This window comes from Bos javanicus, chromosome 16, assembly GCF_032452875.1.
Source record: "Bos javanicus breed banteng chromosome 16, ARS-OSU_banteng_1.0, whole genome shotgun sequence".
Taxonomy (NCBI): domain Eukaryota; kingdom Metazoa; phylum Chordata; class Mammalia; order Artiodactyla; family Bovidae; genus Bos; species Bos javanicus.
Window position 1 is genome coordinate 51,824,517 of NC_083883.1, and position 27,763 is coordinate 51,852,279.

Here is a 27,763-nt window from a genome sequence, read left to right on the forward strand (position 1 = left end):
AGTTGACCCGGAAGCTCTCGAGGGGTGTGGCGGCAGAGCAGCGCACGCGTTGGTGAACGGCGGTGCAGGTGTCATGGTCTTTCTCAGTGCGCCGCTCTGGCTGCGGAACCGCATCACCGACCGCTACTGGAGGGTTCAGGAGGTGCTGAAGCACGCGCGGGTGAGTGTGCCGCGCGCCCGGCTCCCCTGGCCGGCCCGGCGTGCGTGGGCGCCGCCGACCGCCTCCTCTCTCGTTTCTTAACCAGCACTTCCGGGGGAGGAAGAATCGGTGCTACCGGCTGGCCGTCAGGGCTGTGACACGAGCGTTCGTGCGGTGCACGCGAGCCCGCAGTCTGAAGAAAAGGCACCTGCGGACGGTAAGCGCGGCCCTGTCGGCCTCACTCTGCCCTCTCGAGCCCGCGGCGCCCTGCTGCCGTGGGTGGCCCCGACCCGGCGAACCCTCCCGTGCACCCGTCCACTCGTAGCGCCTGGGGGCCGGCTGTGCAGGACGCTATGTGCGGGGGTCAGCGGTGCGCGCGGAGCCTGCTGAACACTCAGAGCTCCCGCGTCACCTACCCGCCCTCGCAGCTTCCCTGCAGTGCCTACCCCTCGATGCCCCTGGAGCGGATGCCCCTGTCCATGTAACCCCGGCCCTTCGTGGGCCCCCGCTTTCTCTCCTCCACGCTGCTCACCTCCCTGAAGCTTCTACCCGGGAGCGCGCCGTCCCTGCCTGGTAGCACCCGTCTCAGTGGCTGTCGTAATTCCCACATATGGATTCTTTCTACACCCGGAGCGGTGTCTGCCCCAGCATCTCCCGCTGATTTTTGTATTCCGGCTCGAATGTGCGAGATGTGAGCTTTACAGCTGGCATTTGGACAAAGGGCATCAGGCTTTGCTCACTGTTGTTTGCAGTGCAGCCTGAATAGGCCACTGACTTTTGCGTTTGCTTTTACAAAAACATTTTTTAGTTCAGTCAGAACCTTTGCTGGGAGGTGTGGACGTGACATACAGCTGGTTCTCCAACATTTCTACGTTTTCTCATTTCAGCTCTGGATTAATCGAATTACAGCTGCCTCCCAGGAACATGGTCTGAAATACCCAGCATTCATCCTCAATTTGATTAAGGTATGGTCGAGGATGTGGTTCTGCCGAGACATTAAACGTCTTTACAACCCGTCTAGTTTTCATGCTCTAGCAGGCTCCACCGTGAAGTGTTAGCAGCCTAACACGGTTTTCATTCATTTTTTTTTTGGGCGGGGGGAGGGGTGTCTTTATTAATATTAGAAAAATCCAAGATTACAGAGGACTTGAGTTGGCATTGGGGCCCACTGCTTTCACTCTTGGGGTGGGGTTCTGGTGGGTTCACCTCACTTGCTTTCATTGCCCTGCTGGTAGCAGAATTAGTAATAGGGTGTGTGGTACCAAGACATACTCATGCTGTTTCCCCATCAAGAATGAAAAACAGAAAAACTTTGCTTTGAAGTTTAATTTCAAGTTTTTCATGTTGAATAAATTATGACAAGGTGGCAGATCAAGTTGAAACAATTAAATGGAGCGAAACATTGGAATGTTAGAGTAAGCAAGTGTCAGAACATCTCACTCACTCGCATCTAGACAGTATGCCATTTCCTCTGCTTTTTTGGCTGCACTCTATGACATATGGAACTTCCCCCCAGCCAGGATTCAATTCCTAACCCTAACCAGGGATGAAACTGAACCCTCTGCAGTGAAAGTGCAGAGACTTAACCACTGGATCACCAGGAAGTCTGTCCCTACTCCCTCTGCTTTCTTATGAGTTAAATTTTTTCTTAAAAAGCTCGGGGAGTAGGTGAGTTGGTGCTGTGTTTCTTCCTGTGCCAGGTGGGCCTAGCACTTTACAGAGATCCTCAGCGCAAGTGTAGGTGTGACACTTCCATTTTACTCATGGGGAACTGGCTCAGAAAGGAGAGGGACTTTGCACAGGGGTCCTAGGTAGGAGTCACTCCTGCACAGCTGCATTTAATGTCACAAGACCACCCCCCTTTTTTTCCTGCACCTCAGACTCACAGGCACTGTCCATTGGTTTTCTATTATCTTACTCAACAGATGACTTTGTCTCTCTTATGGAAATTAGGAATGCCCAGTTTTATTTCTGGCTGTGCTTGGTCTTTGTTGTTGCATGTGGGCTCTCTCTAGTCGTGGTGAACAGGGTCTAGTCTCTAGCTATGGCACGTGGGCTTCTCATTGCAGTGGCTTCTTTTGTAGGGCAGGGGCAGTAGGCCAACACAGGCTTAGTTGCTCCACTGCATGTGGGATCTCCCCAGATTAGGGATCGAACCCATGTCTTCTGCATTGGCAGGCAGATTCTTCACACCACTGAGCCACCTGGGAAGCCCAGAATGCCCAGTTTTGGTCCTTGCTCTTCTGTGCCTCGCATACCTTTTCCATGTGTCGCTTTTCACCATTTATACAATGGGAATTGTGGTTTTCTCCTCCCACCTTTCTTAAAGGGATAACCTAGGCCAGGAATCTGGCATTGGGAGCTGCACCCTTCCCTTCTACTCATTTGTCCTACTTGGACAAGACTCACAATGCCCTCTTCCCAACTGGTGCTCAAGCAGTATGTGTTGGTGACTGAAATCACAGGGTGATCAGCTGCATTCAGTCGTTTCATGTTTCACTGAAATGCTAAAACACTTAACTATGATTTTCTTCCCAGTGCCAGGTGGAGCTCAACAGGAAAGTACTTGCAGATCTAGCCATCTATGAACCAAAGACTTTTAAATCTTTGGCTGCTTTGTCCAAAAGAAGGCGAGAAGAAGGATTTGTTGCTGCCTTGGGGGATGGGAAGGAGCCTGAAGGAATTTTTTCCAGGGTGGCACAGCACCACTGAGGGGGATGCTGATACCAACGGCCCTTTGAGCATCCCCCTGTGATGATAATACTAAAATAGGGACTACAAGTTATTTGTCAACAGTTGTAGGTTTGACTTGCATTTGTGTTAATTTACATGTCAGTTACAAGCCCAAGAGAAAAGGACTTGTCTTGCCTCATTGGCACAGGTTCAGAAATCTCACATGGATTGTGTAAAGTATGTATTGTGTAAATAAAGTTTCTGTGGTGTTTGAGTTAACTTCTTTGGTATCAACAGACGCTTTGGGTGGGCCCTGACTGGGTGTTGATGCTACCAGGATGAGGCTTCCCCTGGGAACCTTAGATTCTCCTGAAGGCTGGGGGTGTGCACCAGGCCTGACCCTGGCCTTGCTATAGTGCCCCCCAACCCCATTTTGGTTTCCAGTAGGGACTCCTGGCTCAACTCTTCAGCCATTGAGCAGCAGCTGGTTTCCCTCGCTGTAGACCAGCAGTGGCAGTAGGCAGGGTGGTTCTCCTGATCCCAGGCTCACCTTAGGCTCCACAGGTGGAGTGACCATCAGATCACCTGGGGAGCCTTAATGTAAGGGTTCTGGTCTCACCCAAATACTTGACTTCATTAGTTCCAGAATCAAGCCAGAAATCTCTGCTGATGGAGGCTGCTTCACAGGTCAGCCCTGTCCACCTCTTTTGACCACAGCCATGCAGAGGTGTCTCCCCTCATGCTTAGTAACAGGGCCTTCCTCTGGTCCTCTGTGGGAGCCTCATCTGCTGAGCCCTCTAGCTCTGGCCTGTCACTGGGTCTCTGGTCAGCCCCACCACTCCCTGACAACTCTTACCAAAACCATCTCCTAGTCCCCCAATCTAGGGACACTGTCAGCCCTGGGTGACATACACCCCACCTCAGGCTCACTACCTTCCAGGACTCTGACCTCACCCTCACACCCTCTGCTCTAGGAGAGCTCTTCAGGGCCACTATAGTAGTCGCTGTCTGCGGACTCCTATGCTTACCGCCCTCACCCCAAAACTCCCACACTGGGTCCTGTGTAACACCATCCTTTGCCAGCCAACCCTTGGAAGCCACTCCTTCCTCAGACACACCCACCTCCAACTCAATAAGGGGCCAATCAAATCCTGGCCACCCATTGCCTAGCAACCTTTACAGTCTGCCCACTTCCCTCCATCCTCATGTGGGCAAGTATCTCTTACGGCTGCAATTACTGCACTGGCTTCCTAACAGGAAGCCTCCTCTAGCCCTAGTTATATTCAGTGATGGCCACTAGACTAAGCACTGTAAGGCAGAGAGCTGAGTCCTGTTCTGCCACACAGTATGCGGTGCCTGACTCCATACCTCGTCAGTGAACAGCTCTTGTTGAAAGACAACAGGGTGGAGGATACAGGGAGCTCTCTGGCGTGGGGACGAAGTTCTGTGTAACAGGCACTGTTATGGAGGAGCTGCCTTTGTTCATCTTGATAAAGGAAGGCAGACAACTGTGGGCTGTTCTGGCACACATACCCGCACCACCACCACCACCGCCCACCAGAAGCTGGCAGTCACTAATCCTGAGAGCGCCTGGTGCAACCAATGAGAAATGGAGGGTCAAACCCCCGGACGGCTCCCCGCTGTTGGTAAGACAAAAGTCCAAGCCCTTCCCGTGCTGCCCGCGCCCTCCCACCCCCGCATCGCAGCCTGGCTCTTCTGCCAGCCTCGGGGGAACTCATGCTTCATGCCTCTTTGCAGTTGCTGTGCTTTGTAGGAACATCGAATTAAACGTTTCCAGCTACCATCTCTCTTCTCTCTAGACTCAATTCTGAAGGCGAGATCTTTGGGAGTCTGGCGTTAATACCTGAACTCCAAAACCTCTACTCAGTAAACACCGTGCCGACGGCCACAAATTAACCAGGGAAACAGCATCTCGTGGCTGCTGGGCGCGGGCTGGGAAAACTTATCACGCATGCGCCCATCCTTTAAGGTCGGAGGCCTCGGAGACGTCTGACAGCTCCACTCAAGCCCGGACCACCCGCCCGAAAGACGCAAGGAGAGCTGCCTCCCACCCCCGCCCCGCGGGCCTTCGCGGCAAGGGGCGTCTCGCCTGGCTCCACTTATCAGGGGCTGCCCTCGGGCCCCTTCAGCCTCCCTCGGCACCCGCTTGACCCCTAGGAAGCCTGGGGCTGCGGTGGGAACTTCGCGAGCTCTCGGGTCTCTGCGCGGATCCTATGGGCACGCCCGAACGGTTAGACCTGGAAAGTCGCCGGGAGCCGGCCCCTGCGACTACTTCCGGGTCGGGATCGAGACGACGGTCTCGCCAGGGCGCCGCAGGGCCTACTGGGTAACGAGCCCCTTCCCCTACCCGCGCTGACTTGCGTCGTCGGTATCGCCGCTGACGGACAGGCATCAGAGCCAATCGGGACAAGGGAACCCCGAGCCGCGCGCCAGTCGAACCAATGGCACGCGGCGGGGCGGGGCGGTCACGGTCGTAGAGCGTCGGGAGGAGCCGCCCTGCCGGGAAGGAGCCAGAGAGAGAGTCGGCGGCACAAAATGGCGGCTGCGGCCGGGGCTGGGGCTCCAGGGTCGACGGCCCCCGTGGTACCGGCTGGCACGCCGGGCTCCGGAGGCACAGCCCCCGCGTCACAGGGGGTGTTGATCGGGGACCGGCTGTACTCCGGGGTGCTCATCACTTTGGAGAACTGCCTTCTGCCCGACGACAAGCTCCGCTTCACGCCGTCCATGTCGAGTGGCCTCGACACCGACACGGAAACCGACCTCCGCGTGGTGGGCTGCGAGCTCATCCAGGCGGCCGGCATCCTGCTCCGCCTGCCGCAGGTGAGGGAGCTGCCGCGAGTCTCGGGCCGAGGTAACCGCCGCGCCCGCTCCGGGAAGGTTCCCAGGCCCTTTGTTGGCGGAGGGGCCGGAGTCGGACCCGGAGCTTGCTTCGTGCGTCTGCCCGGAATCCGGGCCCAGCAATGACCCCCTACCCGGATCCCAACCCCACTCCTTACTGACGTCTGGTACCCTGCTCGGATCACTCTCCTTATTCCCACCGAGAACTCAGCCCCCACCCCGTTCCGTGTCCCCGCCCGGGACCTGGACCCAGCGCCTACCCAAGGCCGGAGCGCCCCTGCAGCGCCCCTGCTGCAGCCCACCAGAGGTGATAAAGGAGGCGAGGTAGCGGGATGCGAAGAACCTTTGTGGATGCAGAAAACGTTTTAGGTTCTGGTTCTTTATCAGGAGTTTCGCGAAACCCAGTGGTTTTATTTGAGACCCTTGAAGTGGGCACCTGAAAAGTATGGAATCCTTCTCTTGTGCAGGTGGCCATGGCTACCGGGCAGGTGTTGTTCCAGCGGTTCTTCTACACTAAGTCCTTTGTGAAGCATTCCATGGAGGTGAGATTTCCCGTCTTTCTTCCCCACAGAAACGTGTTGACAGGAAACCTGGGTTTGTGGTGTTGCCGATCGCTCAGAGGAAGGAGTACTGGTCTTGGCAATTGTAGTGCTCGCTGTATTTGGGGCGGGGTGTGTTGGGAAGCTCCCTGCTATAGAGGGGTTTCTCCCAAGTGGCCTTTTTCTCCGGGTGTATCTCCTCTGCTCTTAACCGCCTTTCTTCAGCTGTTGGAGACTGGTCCTTGGAACGAACCTCTGTACCGTCGCTTACATTTCAGCACGTGTCAATGGCCTGTGTTCACCTGGCCTCCAAGATAGAAGAGGCTCCAAGGCGAATACGGGACGTCATCAACGTGTTTCATCGCCTTCGACATCTCCGAGAGAAAAAGTGAGTCCATCAGCGCTGTCATAGATATCCGCCTCCGTGTTTTCTCAGTTATTGTTACACTAGTTTCTGGGACAAAATTTAGGGTGTGGGGTTTTACACTTGTGCCCAGAAGGAGGCCTGGCAGCTGGGAGGTACCCTTCAGATACTGTTAATCAGTGAAGGAACCACTGTCGGCAGGAAGGGGACTGTGGCTATTGTCCAGCTGACATCGGTTTCCTGGTTGCCCAAGAGGCTGTTTGGTCAGCCTGGATGCTCTGGAGCTGGTTCTAAACCTCAGCACTGTTTTCATTTTGGGCTGGATGAGTCTTTGTTGTGGGTACTTCCCTGTGTATTGTAGGGTATTTAGAAGCATCCTTGGCTCAGGCTTTCCAGTGCTCCAGGTAATGGAGGTCCTTTGTGAAACAGTTTTGGCTGTTTAAGCATCGTGCTTCTGTGGGTTCTTTCGATTTCCATTCATCCACAGTGCATCTGCTTATGTCTTGAGCCCAAAAAAGGATGTGCAGTCTTTGTGCGATGAGATGGTGAGACCGTCCAGTCTTCAGTCCATGTTTATTGTCTGTAAGGAAAACAGGGAGAGGGTTATTGAGGCATAAGTAGGTTAGCATGGGGTTTGAGGAAGACTTCGTGGTTTTGTTAAAGGAAGTGAACTTCCTGACTCCATCTGTGTTGTGTGTATGGTAGATTGTCACTGTGGGATTTGATAGACTCTGTTTTGTTTGACTCTTATGCAGATTGTGTGTTTTGTCTTTGTAGAAAACCTGTGCCTCTCCTCTTGGATCAAGATTACGTTAACTTAAAGAATCAAATTATAAAGGCGGAAAGGCGAGTTCTCAAGGAGCTGGGTTTCTGCGTCCACGTGAAGCACCCTCACAAGGTGGGTATGAGGCCCAGTTGCCATGTGAGCCCACTAAAGTGACTGCTGCATTCCCACCCAGATTGGGAACCCCAAAGGATTAAATGTGTCCCTGATTTGGTTTTCCAGTTTATACCTGTACTCTGAAAGATAACTGTTTTGTCATCAGTCTTCTCGTATTATGTTAATTTTAATAGTATATTTTTAAGAGGTGGAAGTTATCTCTTTTAAGTTTGAGCTTTCAGAAATAGTGATAAGAACTTGTAAGAATGAAATTTGTCAGTTTACTGTTTCTTTGTCAACAGCTGATTTTCTAAAGCTGCTTAAGTAATAACTTTATTTTCTTTTATGGGGGAATTGGAAGAATTCTGAACTGTTTATTTGGAAGTGAAGGAAGACAGTTTTACAGCGTGTATCAGTTAAGCATATGATAGCACACATATCTTCCGTGTTCCCTTCAAATGCAGAGTGCTGTTTTCCTCTCTCTCTGTCCCCTTTTTATTGGGGGTTTCCTCATAGCTTCTTTCTCACTTGTGTGACTTTCTGGCATTAATTCAGAATCTTGGTAAATTACTCACCATAGATTTAAGACCTTTTTCTTCATTTGCTCAAAGTATTCTCATGCCATGCCTTGTATAAGTTAGCGGCTGGGGTACAGAAACGTTCCAGGCAGGCTACTCTCACTCGTGGAGAATGTGTCGAAGATGAGAATGAGCCTGAGCCCCAGCCGCGAGCAGCTCAGCGCAGCTAGGTCCTCCCGTGCTTCCCTGGTGCCTGGCTCAAAAGCAGGGAGCACGCACGTCAGCAAAAACTCCCCTCCAGCTGAACTGTGCACCGGGCGTGTGACGGGAGCCAGCCCTGGGATCTAGCACAAGGCTCTTGTTTGCTGCATGGACACCCTCAATATCTGAATTCTGGGTTCTCAAGGTTCTCGGTAATAACTGCCTAACCCGTATCTTCCAGATAATCGTTATGTACCTTCAGGTGTTAGAGTGTGAGCGTAACCAACACCTGGTCCAGACTTCATGGTGAGTTGACCTTCCTTGTTATATGAGACCAGGCAGGGCAGTGCAGGAGTATGTTGATTTGAGGCACCTGGGCAGTGGGTAGTCGGTCCCATGACTTGGTTGTGGGCTGGAATTGTCCAAGTGCCCAGTGTTCCTGCCATGTAAATTCCAACCAGATTCCCAAAATATCAGGCACTGGTGGAACGGTAAGGTGACCCTTCCCCCTCCAATCCCCCAGGAGAGCAGTCAGCGGGCTTCCCTTTGGGGGCTGTTGACTAGGCATGTCGGGATCTTTTCCACAGCTGGCAGTGTGGACTTAGTGGTTTTATATCTAACGTGAACTTGCTTCTCACTGCCTCAATTAAGCAAATCGTATGGGAGGAACAGGGGGTGTAAGGCCTTCCTACAATTTGGGGACTGATTTTTAACAATATGCTAATATACTAGAAGTGAAGCCTGAAGTAATGGTTCAGTGCTGGGTGCTTTCCCATAGAATTAGGTCTGTAAGGGTCATGTTTTTGCTGCCTGAATTGTCTGGTGCTGTGCTGTGCTAATGGAGAACCTATTTTGACTTTTCTTTTCTGTACTCTTTCAATCAAAGGGTAGCCTCTGAGGGTAAGTGACTAAGACTTCTCCTCTCCTGTCCAAGCGCTTCGGTGCGGGGACAGCGGCCGTCCTCAGCCAACCCCGTGCAGGCTCTCCACCGAAGGCTGGCTCTAGATGGTGGTATGCGCACGATAGTCTAGTGCTGGCCCACTGCTGCTGTGGTTCTCTGACGGTTGTGCTTCTTGTTAATCCTGTCGTGCTTGGTAATTGTATTGATTAGAGTTGATAACTGTCTTGACTTGAATTTTGTCCATTTGAAACTGCTCTACCTGTGCAATAAAGATGCAGTACCTTTCTCTTAAAAAAAAGCAAACTAGGGGATGCTGTGAAAACTGGCTGGTGGGAGTTGAGACTGTAGTGTGGGTGGTGGTATTTATTTCTGGAAGTCCTGAAGTTGCTCTTTTCAGCAGCTAAGGGTTGACACATTTTTGTAAAAGGTGTGCATCTTTAAATCATTCCATGGACACTGTTTATATTGTAACTTATTTTAAAAATAGTAACTTTAAATATATGTTTTGAGGACTTTTTTTTAAAGGACATAAAAGTTAATGGTTTAATAATGTTACAACTGAGTACTAAATGTTTTTTTCATTAGAACCAAAATAGTTACTGATGGTTGTATTTATTAAATGTTTGTTTACTTGCAACTCTCGGGACATACGGCCTTGGCTCCATCACAGGAGGTTTTTTTGGTCCCTTCTGGGTACCTGGAGCGGGATCTTAAGAGCCAGGTGCTCCTAGTGGGCAGATGTAGAATTTATCACTGAGAAAGCTCTCCATGGGTTCGTAGGTCACCTTCTCCAGGATTTGGGGCAGAGATAACCAGGGTGGGGGGTGCATCAGTTAGGCCCCAGCATGACTTGGCTGCCCCTTGTGGGTGTAGCCTGCTATCATTGGGGTATGTTAGAAGCAATGAATGTATGACCTGTTCAACTGTTCTCTTGTGCAATGAATCTCTGCAATATTTTCTGTTTTCTTGTGTTTTTGCAATATTGATAAAATTAATGTGAGGTTTGACTTTTGGTCTTTTAAATCTTAGAAAAACGTATCTAAATGAAATTGCTGAAAATGTAGCCAGCATTAGAATTCTAACCTTTTAAGAAATGCAAATGTTTTGTATTTTTATATCTTCTAATATGATAGCTGTTAAAAATGTACTGACTGTGATGAAACTTGTAGTATTTTGTTGCTTTTATCTGATTTTATGAATGTTCATTTTAAGACTCCTTATTGAAATGGGACAATTTGGAAACGGTTCTTTGATAAGCCTGAGAAGAGGATTTCCCTTTGGGCACTGAGCCCTCTGCATGATGTTCCCATGCACCCAAGGGAGTTTTTCCCCCTTGTCAAGTGGACTCCCGTGTGGAAGAAGCCACGCTGCGAGCACCTCTTCCAGGACAAGGAGCGCAAGAGGACGACTTGTCTCAGAAAGGCCCTCGCAGGCTTTGTGCTCAGCCCGTTCATTTGAGTTTGCATGTTTCTCTGCACTGTGGATTTTGAGCATTTAAATGTTCTTAATCAAATATGTCGAGCTGCCACAGTAGACGTCTTTCTGAGGCACTGCGTTTTGCATGAGAGCAGGCCAAAGGTTGAGAGGGAAAAGTAAAGTTAAAGTTGGTTCTCTTTCATAGCAACATGTACTCTCTGACATTCAGCCAGCTTTAAAAGATTTCAGTAGTTTCCCTATCTTCCTATCCTGTATTCAGAAAAAGCAGCTGGGACGTTTCTCCATGAACTTGTGAGAATCACAGGACTGTCTAGATCTTAAGTCCTGGCCGTAGACTAGTTAGTGGAGTAGTGACTTGACCTCGACAGTGCAGACGGGTGTCATGTGCGTGCCCAGGGGTTTCAGTTCTTGCTGTGTTTGGTTTTCAGGAACTACATGAATGACAGCCTTCGCACAGATGTTTTTGTGAGGTTCCAGCCTGAGAGCATCGCCTGTGCCTGCATCTATCTTGCTGCCCGGACGCTGGAGGTCAGTGCAGGGCCACCTGGGGAGTCACCAACCCCAGTAAACTGTGTGCTATGCTTCAAGTTATGTTTACTGGCATCAATAAAAAGCCTACTTGTTGGTGACCATCAGGCTTGTTTTTATTTCCCTGAGAATCTTGTTGGCTATGAAGAATGGTTAATGATGATGGCCTCTGTGTTTACAGATCCCTTTACCCAATCGTCCCCATTGGTTTCTTTTGTTTGGAGCAACTGAAGAAGAAATTCAAGAAATCTGCTTAAAAATCCTGCAGCTGTATACTCGGAAAAAGGTTCTGTGTCTTTTCATGTAACGTGTGCACCTGTTTTTGACTGGAAGCATGTGGTCTGAATCATGCACTCTGGCTTTTCTAGGTTGATCTGACTCACCTGGAGAGTGAAGTGGAGAAGCGCAGGCACGCCCTCGATGAGGCAAAGGCACAGGCCAAGGGCCTGCTGCCCGGCAGCACCCAGGTGCTGGACAGTGCATCGCGGTTCTCGCCTGCCCCCAAACCTGGTAAGCGTCTCCTCCCAGGGGTGGCCCTCCCACCCTGAGTTCTCTTGGATCACATCTGCAGCTAGTCTGAGCACTCCTGAGGGCTCCAGAGTCCCCAGCAAACAAGAGGCAATCTTTGAAGTAAGAACGGAACGCCTATGAAGTCTGTTCTTGTGTTTTCATTAGTAAGGGGTATGGACAGGCTCCTGAAATGGCTCTCATTACCCAGCTCACCCAAGTAGTTTGCCTTGATGAAAGTCTCATAAATCTGGAGGAGTAGATCCTGTTGTCAGATCCTAGAGTTAAGCATGATGCCTGTCCCCAGTCCCGGAGGCCTGGCGAGTGAGACAGGTGGTCTTCCTGCATCTTGAAGTCCTGAAGTGGGCTGGGAGCCAGAAGTCAGAGTTGGCAGCAGCAGTCCCTTGGGAGTGGCCTCACCTTGCTCGGCATTCCTGTTTCACCAGAGCAGTTGTTGAGTTGTAACTTCTTGTGATTGATTCTAGTGGAATCCCCCAAAGAAGGCAAAGGAAACAAGCCTTCCCCACTCTCCGTGAAGAACACCAAAAGGAAAGTGGAGGGTGTGAAGAAAACCAAGGCGGACAGTCCGGTGAACGGGTGAGTAGCCACGTGCCCAGATGGTACTGGGGTCGGCTAGAGAGACTTGAGGTCTTAACTATTCTCTGCCCTATTCTCAGCTTGCCGAAGGGGCAGGGGAGTCGAAGTCGGAGCGGGAGTCACGAGCAGAGCTACTCAAGGTCCCCGTCACGTTCCGCGTCCCCTAAGAGAAGGTGTGTGCTGCTTGGGTGCACGGGGCTGCAGCAGGCACCGGGATGTTTCCTGGGGAAGCGGTGTGGCCTTTCCTTGGGGACAGTTGCTCCTGACTCTCAAGTGGTCAGGATGGGTGGTTACCCACCTGCCTGGTGGTCTCCTTCACAGGAAAAGTGACAGTGGCTCCACATCTGGTGGGTCCAAGTCACAGAGCCGCTCTCGGAGCCGGAGTGACTCCCCACCACGTCAGGCCCACCGGGGCGCCCCCTACAAAGGCTCCAAGGTGCGGAGCTACCGAAGATCCAAGGACTGCAAGTACTCTACCCAGAAGCCACACAAGTCCCGTAGCCGGAGCTCCTCCCGCTCTCGGAGCCGCTCACGGGAGCGGGCGGATACTTCTGGAAAATACAAGAAAAAAAGTCATTACTATAGAGAACAGCGACGGGAGCGTTCTCGGTCTTATGAGCGAACGGGCCATCGCTATGAGCGGGACCACCCTGGGCACAGCAGGCACCGAAGGTGAGGGGTGGGGTCCCCACAGGACTGTGCTTTGGCCCTTGATGTGGACACCTCAGCTGCTGGCCCTGGGGCGTGACTCTTTCTGGATATAGTTGTTGACTCTGGACAGTGTGATGAATTTGGAGATGGCATGGAGAGGCTGGCAAGGTGCCCATTCGTCTGGCCCGGGCCCAGCCCCCAGCTCTTGCCCAGCGCCTCAGCAGCAGCCCTGCTAGATGCGAAGGCGGGGCACGTGTCCCAGCAGCGGGGTTTGGTGCTACGACAGGCTGTCTGTTCACCCCCGAACCCATACTTAATTACGTCAAACCAAGAAAATGACTTTTCGAACCTTTGCCTATATTAGGTTATACTATGTATGTATTTTGCAGTGTTTCATGATGAGAAAATGGCCTTAATAGCCCCTTACTCTGTCCACGTTGTAAATAAACGTGTTTAATACGAGTTAAAGCTATATATGAAAACTGAGAACTTGAACTGTCAGCTTAAAACGTGTAGAGAATTCTGATTTTTAAAATGTGAAGGTAGATCTGTGTTGAAAGTCGTATATTTTTATCTGTGTGATGCTGAGTGCAGGCCACCAGCTTCTAGAGAAGTTTCCTATATATGCATTTTACGTTATTAAATAAACAATTCTCTCTACTCAGGACATTTGGAAAGTTAAAGGGCTTGTCGTTTGTCATTCTCATTGTTTGCTCCCCTGCACAGCCTGCAGCACCGATCTAGCAATGTGTCTGCACTCCCCTCTCTGATCTCATTACTGTGTTGGGTTTTGTACTGAATTCTGTGCATCTGCTCCTCTCTGAGGGCTTGTGAGGCTCTGAGCTGTCTGCTACCAGCATGGTAAATGGAGGGTTTGCAAAGGACAAAGAGCATCACCCTAGAGGGGTCCTCTGTGGGAGTGGGTGAGGACAGCTCGGTGGTGCCAGTGAGCAGGGTGGGTCAGGGCTGTCTCCAAGTGCTGTGTGCACTCTGTGCAGATCAGAGGCACTTGGGGGCGTGTCTATGCCCTGTGTTGGCTCTCTCCAGACCAGCACTTCTTCATGGGTGGAAGGCACTCCCTTCCTGGTGCCAGTGGCCTGGAGAAAGGTGCCTGAAGTCAGTACAGCCAAGGTATGAAAGCAGCAAGGTCAGCATCCAGGGTCCAGGTGGCTCACTCTTAGAACCAAACCATAAAAGCCTGTGGAGGCTGAGAGATAGGCTCCTGGATGGGTTTAGAGACCTTTCAACCTGGGAACCAGAAGCTGCCCCTCAGGTTGAAGGGTACATCCTCTGGAGACTCAGTTATAGAGCTAGGCCCAGATCCTGCAGTTTTGCCCTCCCATTGGCCTATCCTCCATTCTCTGCTTAGCTAAGTTGGGGCCTGGGGGTGGCTAGGCCTGGCCATTTCATACTAAGACTCACTGGAACACCCTCCTACAAGGGCAAGCCTCAGAGGAGGACCAAAGAGACTCCCCACGTCCTTGTCCCAGCAGGAGTTCCTTCAGGTCCATTCTGGGGATCCTGTCCATCCTAGCCAACCTCAGGACAACAGAGCCTTTCTGTGTTACACGGGTTAAGTGGGCCCTCTGAGCCCCTTACCCTGAGGAACAACACTGGGTCTTAGCTCAACCCCATGCTGCTTCTGGTTTTCAGACAAACTTCTCATGGACACAACATGGGAGCTTGTTTGCTTTAAGGAAAGAATATACACTCCACCCATGCAAAAAGCGTCGTATTATCCATCCCACGGTACATGCGAGACGTCCTTCGCTTATCCAGACTAGCAGAGTGGAGGCTGCAAGCCAAAGCGGAGGGGTGGCGGGTCCTAGATATCCAAGTCACTCCTGACGGCGCCCCGGCTCTAGCCCAACACCTCGCACCTGTCAATCACCTTCCCCGCCCCAAGAGGCGGGTTCGGGGGTGAAGACGACGACCCTCAAGACGAGTTGCTCCGAGTCCGGCTCCCGCCCCAGCATCTGCAATAGTTAGGGCCACTTCCGTCGCCCCCTCAACATCTCCGTCGCCGGGAAAACGCCATTTCCGGCCTCCCGGGACGACTGACCCTTGACTGTCGCGGAGCGACCAGAGTTCGAGCCACGCAGGCGCAGAGGGAACACGCTTGGGATTGTGGTAAGTGTAGTTTTCTAGCCTCCGCGAGGGACAGGCGGAGTCGGAGAGCTGTGGGAGGGGCTGGGCACGGGGGCAGGAGGGGCGGTTCCTCCAGCCGGAAACCGTCGCTTTCTGGGTCCGGCAGGGCCTGCGCTGATTGGGAGTGGGGCGCCTTGGGGCGCTAGGGGGCGCTGGGCGTAGAAGCACGCGGGCGGCCGCGCTCGGGCCGGGGCGGCCTTAGGAAAGGACCGGAAGCGCTTGAGCGAGGCGAAGGTATGGTTTGTTGAACCTCCTTGCGGCGTCTGGGGAGGGTCTGTGTGAGGACGCGGCGAGCGGGCTCCAGGGACAGCCCTGGAGGCCGCGGCTGGGTGGGGCTCGGGGACCGAGACCCGATCGTAGACACAGCGTGAGAGGTGGGAGACCCGGGGTGAAGCTGAGGCTCAGGGAGGGCCAGTACCTGCCCAGAGTCGCTCAGCTGGGGGCCCTCGGAGGCAGAGGTTTTGAGGGAGGAAGCTGTACTCGAAGTGGCATCCTCGTGGTGGGAGAGGGTGGCGAGGGAGACCAGAGCCCCCAGAGTGACCTTGGCGCACACCTGTATTCCAGCTCCGCTGATCGCCTGGGGCCACAGCCAAGCACAGACCATGTTTCTGATGCGCCTGACTTCCCAGCTGCTCAGGGCTGTTCCCAGGGCAGGTAAGAAGCCCTGTGGGGGGAGATGGTCGGGATACACATCTGGGTTAGGAGTGTGGAGTTAGCAGCTCGGTGACCTGCACTGCTCTTCCTCACCACCTGGAGGCGGGGCCAGGCCACACAAACAACCCTGTTCAGTCACTCAGTCCTGTCGGACTCTTTGTGACCCCCATGGACTGCAGCACGCCAGGCTTCCCTGTCCTTCACCATCTCCCGGAGCTTGCTCAAACTCATGTCGGTAGGCCATCCAACCATCTTTTTCTCTGTCATCCTCTTCTGCCTTCAGTTTTTACCAGCATCGAGATCTTTTCCAGTGAGTCGACTTTTTGCATCAGGTGGCCAAAACATTGGAGCTTCAACATCAGTCCTTCCAGAATTTTCTTTAGGATTGACTGGTTTGATCTCCTTGCAGTCCAAGGGACTCTCAAGAGTCTTCTCCAGCACCACAGTTCAATAGCATCAGTTCTTTGGCACTCAGCCTTCTTTATGGTCCATATCTCACATCCATACATTACTACTGGAAAAACCATAGTTTTGACTAGACAAACCTTTGTTGGCAAAGTAATGTCTTTGCTTTTTAATACGCTGTCAAGGTGTGCAGAGTACATCATGCAAAATGCTGGGCTGGATGAAGCACAAGCTGGAATCAAGATTCCCGTAAGAAATATCAGTAATCTTAGATATGCAGATGATACCACCTTTATGGCAGAAAGCGAAGAAGAACTAAAGAGCCTCTTGATGAAAGTGAAAGAAGAGAGTGAAAAAGTTCACTTAAAACTCAGCATTCAAAAAATGAAGATCATGGCATCCGGTTCCATCACTTCATGGCAAATAGATGGGGAAACAATGGAAACAGTGACAGACTTTATTTTCTTGGGCTCCAAAATCACTGCAGAGGGTGACTGCAACCATGAAATTAAAAGACACTTGCTCCTTGAAATAAAAGCTATGACAAACCTGGACAACGTATTAAAAAACAGAGGCATTACTTTGCTGACAAAGGTCCATCTAGTCAAAGCTATGGTTTTTCCAGTAGTCATGTAGGGATATGAGAGTTGGACTATAAAGAAAGCTGAATGCTGAAGAATTGATGCTTTTGAACTGTGGTGTTGGAGAAGACTCTTCAGAGTCCCTTGGACAGCAAGGAGATCCAACCAGTTCATCCTAAAGGAAATCAGTCCGGAATATTCATTGAAAGGACTGATGCTGAAGCTGAAACTACAACACTTTGACCACCTGATGTAAAGAGCTGACTCATTGGAAAAGACCCCGATGCTGGGAAAGATTGAAGCCAAGAGGAGAAGGGGATGACAGAGCATGAGATGGTTGGATGGCATCACCGACTTGATGGATATGAGTTTGAGCAGGCTCCGGTAGTTGGTGATGGACATGGGTCGCAAAAAGTCGAACACGAGTGAGTGACTGAACTAAACTGCCTGAAGGTCTCTTTTGTACAGTTCTTCCGGGTATTCTTGCCACCTCTTCTTAATATCTTCTGCTTTTGTTAGGTCCATACCATTTCTGTCCTTTACTGTGCCTATCTTTGCATGAAATGTTCCTTTGGTATCTCTAATTTTCTTGAAGAGTTCTCTAGTCTTTCCCATTCTATTGCTTTCCTCTGTTTCTTTGCATTGATCACTGAGGTAGGTTTTCTTATGTCTCCTCGCTATTCTTTGGAACTCTGCATTATCAGATGGGTATATCTTTCCTTTTCTCCTTTGCCTTTCACTTCTCTTCTTAGCTATTTGCAAGGCCTCGTCAGACAACCATTTGCTTTTTTGCATTTCTTTTCCTGGAGATGGTCTTGATCACCATCTTCTGTACAGTGTTATGAACCTCTGTCCATAGTTCTTCAAACACTCTATCAACTCTAATTCCTTGAGTCTATTTGTCACTTCCACTGTATAATCATAAGGGATTTGATTTAGGTCATACCTGAATAGTCTAGTGGTTTTCCCTACTTTTTTCCATATAAGTCTAAATTTGACAATAAGAAGTTCGTGATCTGAGCCACAGTCATTTCCCAGTCTTGTTTTTACTGACTGCATAGAACTACTCCATCTTCGGCTGCAAATAATATAATCAGTCTGATTTCAGTATAGACCATCTGGTGATGTCCATGTGTAGAGTCATCTCTTGTGTTGTTGGATGAGGGTGTTTGCTATGACCAGTGTGTTCTCTTGGCAAAACTCTATTAGCCTTTGCCCTGCTTTATTTTGTACTCCAAGGCCACACTTGCTTGTTACTTCAGGTATCTCTTGACTTCCTACTTTTGCATTCCAGTCCCCTATGATGAAAAGGACATCTTTTTTTGTTGTTAGTTCTAGAAGATCGTGTGGGTCTTCGTAGAACCATTCAACTTCAGCTTCTTTGGCATTACTGGTTGGGGCATAGACTTGGATTACTATGATACTGAATGGTTTGCCTTGGAAACAAACAGAGATCATTCTTTCATTTTTGAGATTGTATCCAAGTACTGCATTTCAAACTCTTTTGTTGACTGTGAGGGCTACTCCGTTTCTTTTAAGGGATTCTTGCCCACAGTGGTAGAAATAATGGTCATCTGAATTAAATTCTCCTATTCCGGTCTATTTTAGTTCACTGATTCCTAAAATGTCAATGTTCACTCTTGCCATCTCCTGTTTGACCACTTCCAATTTACTTTGATTCATGGACCTAATATTCCAGGTTCCTGTGCAGTATTGTTCTTTATAGCATTGGACTTTAACTTTCATCACCAGATATATCCACACCTGGGCGTTGTTTCCACTTTGGCTTAGCTTCTTCATTCCTTCTGGAGCTTTTTCTCTGCTTTTCTCCAGTAGCATATCAGGCATCTTCTGACCTGGGGAGTTCATTTTTCAGTGTCATATCTTTTTGTCTTTTCATACTGTTCATGGGGTTCTCAAGGCAAGAATACTGAAGTAGTTTGCCATTCCCTTCAGTGACCATGTTTTGTCAGAACTCTCTACCATGACCCGTCCATCTTGGGTAGCCCTACATGGCATGGCTCATAGTTTCACTGCATTAGACAAGTCTGTGATCCATGTGATCAGTTTGGTTAGTTTTCTGTGCTTGTAGTTTTCATTCTATCTGCCCTCTGATGGATGAGAACAGACAACCCTGTAGTCATCCAGATGTCACAGAAGGTGAGTCTTGGCCTAAGAATGTTAGCAGGGCTTCAGGGGGTTCTGCTCCACAGGCCCCATGGCTGTGTAGGTTGTGTAGCCCCACGAGCAGTAGTTAACTGTGCTCTCTTGTCTCCTGCAGGCTGCAATGGACCCTGGCCTGTCTTAGGGGTGCTGGGCAGGCATGCCTGCAGGCCTTGCTATAGCACGAAGCCAACAGGCCCAAGTGGGGTTGCCTCTCTCCCTGGCAGGCGGGTCCACATGGAACTTGAGGAGATGCTGGTCCCAAGGAAGATGTCCATCAGCCCCCTGGAGAGCTGGCTGACCATTCGCTACCTCCTACCCAGACTGGACACTGGGGCCCCAGGGACTGTGTCTCCAGCCCAACTCTATGAGTGTCCGCCCAGTCAGGTGGGCGAAGGGGTCGAGCAGGGTGGTAAGGATGTCTTTGATGCGCCCCAGATGCAGTGTAGAAATGTGCTCAAGATTCGCCGGCGGAAGATGAATCATCACAAGTACCGCAAGCTGGTCAAGAGGACCCGGTTCCTGCGGCGGAAAGTCAGGGAAGCACGTCTGAAACGGAAGCAGGTGAGCATGGCCCTTGGCTGTAACTATGTGGGGTGGCTGGAGTGCGTGGTTATGCCACAGACCTGTTGGTGGTCACTCCCTCTGCCCTCGCAGATGAAGTTCGAGAGAGACCTGAGGCGCATCTGGCAGAAGGCAGGCCTGAAGGAAGCCCCCCCAGGCTGGCAGACCCCCAAGATCTACCTGAAGGGCAAATGAGTCTTCTGTCTCTGTCCTCCTCCCCCGTGACTGCTGATGCCCAACGATAATAAATGCTCTGGGGACTCGGCTGTCCCTACTGGCCGGGACCTTCTTCTGCTTGGTGTGAGCTGTTCTGGGATGAAGGCTGGTACCAGCTTCTGGTATTACAGGAGCCCAAGGCCACTGGGGCAGATTGAGAGCCCCTTCCCCCAGCGGGCCCTGTCCTGGTGCCCTGGCTGCAGGAGGGAAAGCCAGTGCTGTGGGACATCTGTGAAGAGTCACAGCCCTGCCCCTGGTGAGCACACAATCAGGGAGCATGGCACGGGGACCATCTGGGGGTTAGAGAGTGAGTATACCGTTGACCCTTTTTGCAGTCGAAAACCTGAGCAGAGCTTATAGTCAGCACTCCATTTCTTCGGTTTTGGGATCAACCAGCTGTGGCTTGTGTGTTGCTATAGGACCTGATGATTGAAAAAAAAAAAAAGAGTGGACTTGCACAGTTGAGGGGTCAGGGAGGCCCTCACTGGGCAGACGGGTGGGAGGCAGCAAAGGCGCCTGTCCTCAGGGATGGTGGGCAGGTCCTGCTCAGCTACAGCAGGGGACCCCTAGCGTGCTGTGAGCTCCTTGGCCTCTGCCACTTTGGGGGGCTCATCAGGAAGGGATGGCCTGCTCTGGCAGGTTCAGGGTTGGACTGGCTGAAAGGGGGCCCTTTATGGAGCTGGGGAAGCCTGGAGCCTTATCATGAACCAGTTGCCCCCAGGGATTCCAGATTCTGTTTGCGTGGAGAGGAACATGTTTTGTCTAATAGTAGGGGATTAGGCGGGGAGCCTGGGCCTCTCATATCCAGGCTTGGGGGATTGGGTTGCAGGCATGGAGCCTGGTCAGAGTCTGAGCTCAGGTGAGCATAGGTGAGGTGTCTGCCTTGCTCCTGACTGCCATGTGCAAGGAGGGGAAGGTGCACCTCTCCTGAGCCCTGGAGATGCCCCTGTCCTGCTTCGCACTAGGGCTGTGGAGATGTGTCTGGGGCCTGGGTTGGGTTCCCTGCAGATCTGGAGGGAGGGGTTGTGCTTGGACACAAGCTTCCTAGAAGTTCCCCTGGAAGGGCACTGATGACTCCAATGCTTCAGAGAGCCTGGTGGGCCCTGTCCTGTGTGTGCCCGCCAGCCAGGTGAGCAGGCTTCTAGCCAAGGGGCCCATCTGGGTCCCTGCCTGTCAGTGGGATGGGCTCATGGAGCAAATGCACATGTTGGATGTCAGGAAGGTGAAGCTGGCCCTGACTTTGAGGGGACCTGAGGCCTTTGGCAGCGCAGGACTGCTTCCACCAGTAACCACTAGGGGGCACTGGTTGGGCTCCTGCCAGCCCTAGGGGTTTTTGCTGAGCACCAGGACACTAGCATCCTTCCCTCTCAGTTTCCTCAGCTGCCGGTGGGGCAGGGCTCCCAGGTCCAGGGCTTCAGCAGTGGGGCCTCCCTGGGGTGGAGTGGACCAGGCTCTTCTGGTAGTCAGTCTGGCCCCAGCTCCACCAGTCTGCTCAGCAGGGCCTCCATTTGCCAGTGCCGCCCTTGGCTGATACCCATGGCTGCTGAGCAGCTGCTCCCGGTGTTTCCTTCCAACCCTGCTGCAGAGCTGCCCGCTGCTCACCCCACCCTTCCCTGACTGGCGGGGGAGAAATAGATGCTGAGCCTGGAGACAAGGCCTCTGTCCGTCAGAAGCTCAGCTGGGGCAGTGAGTGCCGGAGGTGCAACTGGCTGCCTGTGCAAAGAGGCACAGACCCAGATGCCAGGAGGCAGCCACCTGGCAGAGTGCCGCAGGGCCCCCGCCTCCTCCACGCTGGGGGGGTGCCAGCTGGGGCACCCCTAGAAGGCAGGCTGCCCGGGGGCTCCAGACTGCACAACCTCACCATTCCTCCAGAGCAGTGGTTCTTAAGTGGACATTTGGCCGCGTTTGGAGACAGTTTTGGTTGTCATGGTGGGGTCACAGTGGACGAGGCTGGGGATGCTGTGAAATGCCCTACAACGCACAGAGCAGCCCCTGACCTAGAGCAGGTAGCCTGGATGTGTGAGTGGGACTGCTGTCCAGGCCCCTGCTCCTGATGTCACTGATCCTTTCGGGTTTTCTCCTGAGCTGGCCCAGCCCTGCTGGTCTCCTTAGTCCATCCCCTCCCTTGCCCTGTTGGGCCTGGACTTGGCAGCCGCCGCCCCGCCTGGCTCACGTGCAGACCTTGTCCCCACTGTGGTTTGGGTGCCCTGGGCCCCAGCCATGACCTCAGGAGGTGGTTTGGGGGTTTTATTTTTACTCTTTAGCTCCTCCCAGACCGCAGGAGGCTGCCTCTTGCTTCTTCCCTGTGGGGCCTCCACCCTCTCCCAGCTCCTCTATGTTGGCTCCTGTTTTAGCCCTGGGCACCCTCTGAGAGGGGCACAGAGTGAGGGGCCTGCCTGTGTGATGTGGTTCCGGCCTACAGTTGGTTCCTCCACAGCCTCTCGGAGCAGTGCTTTGGCATGAACACAGCCAGAGGAGAGGCTCCAGGGCTGGAGTGGCTGCCTTTTGGACCCAGGGCAGGCACTGCATACAGCTCTGCTCCACGGCTGTCGCTCTGCTGGTGCTTCTGGGGCATGGCCAGGCTCTTCCAGCCTGAGCATTTGTGTCCACACCATGGGCCAAGGAAGGAGCCAGGCAGGTTCAAGTCCTGGGGGAGGATGTGAGGCTGGACACACAGGGGTGGACACAGTGCACACATACGTGTGCGCCCCTCAAACCCTGCCTGTGAATGGCTGTGCTCCCCGCTACCCAGGGGAGCACGCAGGCTGGTGAGGGTGACAGAGGGACAAGGCATAGGGCAGAGGGAGGCCTCACTCCCCTGGCCTGGCCATGCCCACTGGACTTGCTGCAAGAACACTGGAACCTGGGGGACAGGGAGGCAGAGAATGTTCCTCTCTAGGACTGAGTTTTGGAGAAAGCCCCTGAAGAGCTGAGGCTTCCCTGATAGCTCAGTTGGTAAAGAATCTGCCTGTAATGCAGGAGACCCTGGTTCGATTCCTGGGTCAGAAAGATCTGCTGGAGAAGGGATAGGCTACCCACTCCAGTATTCTTCGGCTTTCCTTGTGGCTCAGCTGGTAAAGAATCTGCCTGCAGGGCAGGAGATCTGGATTTGATCCCTGAGTTGGGAAGATCCCATGGAGAAGGCAAAGGCTACCCACTCCAGTATTCTGGCCTGGAGAATTCTATGGAATGTATAGTCCATGGGGTTGCAAAGAGTTGGACATGACAGTAACTTTCACTTTCCTGAAGGGCAGTGGAGTTGCAGCCCCCAGGATGGGGTGAAGCAGTCCAGACTTGGGACTGGAGGTAGCCTGAGGGTGGGCCCTGGAGGTTGACAGCCCCGCTGCCTGGCTAGGCACCCAGACGCCCTGTTGAATCTTCCTGGCGCTGACCTCAGCCCCACAGAGCGCTGCTGGGCCAGCGTTTGCATGAGGAGGCTGAGCTGTGGCGTCGGGCCCCTCACCTGGGGGTCAGTTGAGCAGTGGGCCTGGGGCTGGAGTTAACCTCTGCGGAGACTTGGCCCCTCACAGAGGTTGGAGTTCTCTGTGTGGGGTGTGGGGCAGCCTGTGTGTATTTCAAGGACCCCTTCTGACTGAGTAGGGAGGGAAGCACTGGAGACCCCAGTGGGGTAGGACCAGGCCTACAGCCCCTTCATTTCAGCTGTGGCAGTGACAGGACTGTCAGGACCTCTTGAGGACAAGAGAAGGGGAGACAACACTTGGTTGTGGGGGGGAGTTGTGCCATTTCCTTAGGAGCCTCTTTGCAATGGCCAAGACCCAAGATCAGGGTGAACCGGGTCACTGGCATGAATCATTCATGTGCCATGTGGAGTGTAGGTGGACCCAGTGAATTTGGGAAAGTAGGACAGGGATCACCCTGTGACCTGATTCCCCACACCCTCGCCCACGTGGGCTGCCACGTGGGCTGGCCTTGCCCTAGGGTAGATGGTCTGCAGTGTGCGGTAGGGAACTGATTCAGCCTGGCTTCCTGCTGAGTGAACCTGGCCTCCCTCTGGGCCCTCTGTGGGTGGAGGAAGCCCCAGAGACTACCACAACTGGGGCTCTGGCCTGGAGTCCCCAAGGGCTTGGGACACCAAAGCCGTCACATGAATGGGGAGGGGGTGCATCACCCCATGGTTCTCTGGAACTCAGGCCTGGGCTTCCCCATGAACCCTGCCAAGAGGAGCCTGTTCACTTTGTTTGTGTTGGTTTTGTTACTGTGTATTTACAGTTGAATTCTTATTTCTTAATTTTATGGGGCAGGTAGGACTGTATGTCAGAGAAGGCAATGGCACCCCACTCCAGTACTCTTGCCTGGAAAATCCCATGGACGGAGGAGCCTGGTAGGCTGCAGTCCATGGGGTCGCTAAGAGTAGGACACAACTGAGTGTCTTCACTTTCACTTTTCACTTTCATGCATTGGAGAAGGAAATGGCAACCCACTCCAGTGTTCTTGCCTGGAGAATCCCGGGGACAGGGGGGCCTTGTGGGCTGCCGTCTATGGGGTCGCACATGAGTCGGACACAACTGAAGTGACTTAGCAGCAGCAGCAGGACTGTATGTGGCGCAGCCTTGAATTCTCAGCTTCTGCTCACCCAACTCACTTCGCCTACCCTGAGCCTGTCCCAGAGGCACCAACCTCACCACCTCTGCATGCTGGCCTCAGCCTCTGCCTCCTCCTAGTGTCATCATGGCAGTGTAAATGGCCTTAAAACTTATATTTCCTTTGTTGTTCAGCTTTTTGGTCTTGTTTTGCTTTTTCTTTTGCAAGTTTTTCTATGTGTCACTGACTCAGCCCCAAACATGCTGACAGAACTTGAAAACTCTCAGTCCAGTCCAGCTCCTCAAGTGCCTTCTTCAGATGGAACTGCCCTCCTGAGCCCTGTCTGGGCTGCCCTTTGTCCTCAGTGGCACCAGTAAGGTCTCCCTGGGATACCCTTGGCCTCATAAGCTGGAGCCTCTGTTTCTGGAATGCTGCGTGTTCCAGTTTTATTCCAGTGGTTTATTTCCTTTTCTTCATGGAGCATATCCTAGAGTAGCTTACCAAGAGTAGGTGTCTGAGAGACAGTTGGCAGATTAAGAATTATGTTTTTAAACAATAATTGATGTAGGTGTGATTCCTTCTACTACAGACAGAGTGCTAGGTTCTTCACAGGACTATCTAATTTCACAACAAATCTATAATGAGCTTTGTTTGATAAGGGAGGACCCTTAAGTACACAGATGAACTTGCCCACAGTCACATGACTGAGAAGCCATGAATCAGCTCAAACTTATTTTTTAAAAAGTGAATCACAGAAAAAGCAAGAGAGTTGCAGAAAAACATCTGCGTCATTGACAATGCTAAAGCCTTTGACTGTGTGGACCACCACAAACTATGGAAAATTCTTAAAGAGATGGGAATACCAAACCACCTTACTTGTCTCCTGAGACGCCTGTGTGCAGGTCAAGAAGCAACAGTTAGAACCAGACATGGAACAACGGACTGGTTCAAAATTGGGAAGGCAGTACGTCAGGGCTGTATATTATCATCCTGCTTATTTAGCTTATATGCAGAGTACATCATGCAAAATGCTGGGCTGGATGAAGCACAAGCTGGAATCAAGATTGCTGGGAGAAATACCAATAACCTCAGATATGCAGATGACACCACCCTATGCCAGAAAGAGAAGAACTAAAGAGCCTCTTAATGAAAGTGAAAGAGGAGAGTGAAAAAGTTGGCTTAAAACAACATTCAAAAAACTATGATCATGGCATCCGGTCCCATTACTTCATGGCAAATAGATGGGGAAACAATGGAAACAGTTACAGACTTTATTTTTTTGGACTCCAAATCACTGCAGATGGTGACTGCAGCCAAGAAGTTAAAAGACACTTGCTCCTTGAAAGAAAAGCTATGACCAACCTAGACAGCATATTAAAAAGCAGAGACATTACTTTGCCAACAAAGGTCCATCCAGTCAAAGCTATGGTTTTTCCAGTAGTCGTGTGGATGTGAGAGTTGGACTATAAAGAAAGTTGAGTGCTGAAGAATTGGTGCTTTTGAACTGTGGTATTGGAGAAGACTATTGAGAGTCCCATGGAATGAAAGAAGATCAAACCAGTCCATCCTAAAGGAAATCAGTCCTGAATATTCAATGGAAAGACTGTTGCTGAAGCTGAAGCTCCAATACTTTGGCCACCTGATGTGAAGAACTGACTCACTGGAAAAGACCCTGATACTGGGAAAGATTGAAGGCCGGAGGAGAAGGGGACAAGAGATGATGAAATGGTTGGATGGCATCACCAACTTGATAGGAGTTTGAGCAAGCTTTGGGAGATGTTGAAAGACAGGGAAGCCTGGCGTGCTTCAGTCCTTGGGGTCGCAGAGAGTCAGACATGATTGAGTGACTGAACAACAATTTTTATAAAAATCACGTCAGTGCATATCTACATATGTAAATAGTTTAATAGTTCAACAGTGCTGCTTAAGAGAACAGCAGTCTCTGTTCCTTTCCCCACACCACCTTTCCCAGAAGCAAGTCAGCCCTTTTAGATAATTCTTCTGGTGTTTAATGTCATTTCTCTAACTTGGTGGGTTTTGGACTTTTTTGAGCAAAACTCAAATATATTTTATATATCACTACCTGGTACACACCCACATCTACAAAATTTAAAAAAAATACTTAGCCCTCCTAAGCACAGTATGGATGCTCAAGCTAGATTTAGAAAAAGCAGAGGAACCAGAGATCAAATTGCCAACATGTGTTGGATCATCAAAAAAGCAAGAGAGTTCCAGAAAAACATCTACTGCTTTATTGGCTATGCCAAAGCTTTTGACTGTGTGAATCATAACAAACTGGAAAATTCTTAAAGAGATGGGAATACCAGACCAACTGACATGCTTCTGAGAAATCAGTATGTGGGTCAAGAAGCAACAGTTAGAACTGGAACAACAGACCTGGTTCCAAATTGGGAAAGGAGTACGTCAAGGCTGTATATTGCCACCCTGCTTATTTAACTTATATGCAGAGTACATCATGGAAAATGCTGGGCTGGATGAAGCACAAGCTGGAATCAAGATTGCCGGGAGAAATATCAATAACCTCAGATATGCAGATGACACCACCCTTATGGCAGAAAGAGAAGAACTAAAGAGCCTCTTGATAAAAGTGAAAGAGGAGAATGAAAATGTTCACTTAAAACTCAACATTCAGAAAACAAAGATCATGGCATCTGGTCCCATCACTTCATGGTAAATAGATGGGGAAACAATGGAAACAGTGACAGACTTTATTTTGGGGGGCTCCAAAATTACTGCAAATGGTGACTGCAGCCATGAAATTAAAAGATGCTTGCTCCTTGGAAGAAAAGCTATGACCAACCTAGACAGCATATTAAAAAGCAGAGACATTACTTTGCCAACAAAGGTCCGTCTAATCAAAGCTATTTTTTTCCCAGTAGTCATGTGTGGATGTGAGAGTTGGACTATAAGGAAAGTTGAGTGCTGAAGAATTGATGCTTTTTGAACTGTGGTGTTGGAGAAGACCCTTGAGAATCCCTTGGACAGCAAGGAGATCCAACCAGTTCATCCTAAAGGAAATCAGTCCTGAATGTTCATTGGAAAGACTGATGCTGAAGCTGAAACTCCAATGCTTTGGCCACCTGATGTGAAGAACTGACTCATTGGAAAAGACCTTGATGCTGGGAAAGATTGAAGGTGGGAGGAGAAGGGCATGACAGAGGATGAGATGGTTGGATGGCATCACTGACTGGATGGACATGAATCTGAGTAAACTTCGGGAGTTGGTGATGGACAGGGAGGCCTGGCGTGCTGCAGTCCATGGGGTTGCAGAGTCTGACGACTGTGTGACTGAACTGAAGCGTAGTAATCTCAGACATTTTCTGTTCTAATCAACTTCATTAAGAAATGGTTTTTGTGAGCCACTAAATTGAATTCACACTCGCTCATGGGACCTAAATTTCACTCTGGAAAATATGGCACTGAACATACTTGTCTCTGTGGTTTGTTTTCTTTGGAGGTGTCCTCTGCTGTCCCCTTCCACCCCTCCTCTGACTTGTGAGTTGGGGACCGTGAGTGTGTTCATGTCCCTGAACCATAAAAAGGAGATACTCACTGCTCTTCCTTCCCTGTTTTTCTTTTCCCTGGAAGCATTAATTGTCTTATTTTTATTCTATTCTTTTTATTGCTTTAGTTTTCTGTGCCCTCATCACAATGTCAGCACCAAGTTCTCAGCCC

General features: G+C 51.1%; 3 protein-coding genes across 6 annotated transcripts; all 3 read left to right on the forward strand.

Moving 5' to 3' along the window:
* MRPL20 (mitochondrial ribosomal protein L20) lies at positions 1-3,091 on the forward strand. The gene is made up of 4 exons (XM_061383104.1): positions 1-160; positions 246-356; positions 1,027-1,104; positions 2,678-3,091. Exons 1-4 carry the CDS (start codon positions 74-76, stop codon positions 2,849-2,851), a joined length of 450 nt encoding a protein of 149 aa, XP_061239088.1. The 5' UTR covers positions 1-73; the 3' UTR covers positions 2,852-3,091.
* A 2,238-nt stretch (positions 3,092-5,329) lies between these two features.
* Positions 5,330-13,477, forward strand: CCNL2 (cyclin L2). 3 transcript variants are annotated; one of them, XM_061383075.1, is made up of 11 exons: positions 5,333-5,653; positions 6,139-6,213; positions 6,489-6,598; positions 7,352-7,472; positions 8,415-8,479; positions 10,940-11,039; positions 11,221-11,325; positions 11,408-11,549; positions 12,032-12,143; positions 12,224-12,316; positions 12,465-13,477. In XM_061383075.1, the coding sequence occupies exons 1-11, from the start codon at positions 5,369-5,371 to the stop codon at positions 12,817-12,819; spliced, it is 1,563 nt and encodes a 520-aa protein (XP_061239059.1). In that variant the 5' UTR covers positions 5,333-5,368; the 3' UTR covers positions 12,820-13,477. The 3 variants fall into 3 exon arrangements, with proteins under 3 accessions (XP_061239061.1, XP_061239059.1, XP_061239060.1); XM_061383076.1 differs by lacking the exons at positions 5,333-5,653; positions 6,139-6,213; positions 6,489-6,598; positions 7,352-7,472; positions 8,415-8,479 and adding an exon at positions 8,490-9,267; XM_061383077.1 differs by lacking the exons at positions 10,940-11,039; positions 11,221-11,325; positions 11,408-11,549; ... (1 more) ...; positions 12,224-12,316; positions 12,465-13,477 and adding an exon at positions 9,060-9,632 and having other exon boundaries at positions 5,330-5,653.
* Positions 13,478-15,046: 1,569 nt separating this feature from the next.
* AURKAIP1 (aurora kinase A interacting protein 1) lies at positions 15,047-19,593 on the forward strand. Of its 2 annotated transcripts, none has more exons than XM_061383101.1 (4): positions 15,047-15,176; positions 15,507-15,596; positions 18,864-19,309; positions 19,403-19,593. In XM_061383101.1, the coding sequence occupies exons 2-4, from the start codon at positions 15,545-15,547 to the stop codon at positions 19,502-19,504; spliced, it is 600 nt and encodes a 199-aa protein (XP_061239085.1). In that variant the 5' UTR covers positions 15,047-15,176; positions 15,507-15,544; the 3' UTR covers positions 19,505-19,593. The 2 variants fall into 2 exon arrangements, with proteins under 2 accessions (XP_061239085.1, XP_061239087.1); XM_061383103.1 differs by lacking the exon at positions 15,047-15,176 and adding an exon at positions 15,219-15,316.
* Positions 19,594-27,763: the final 8,170 nt, after the last annotated feature.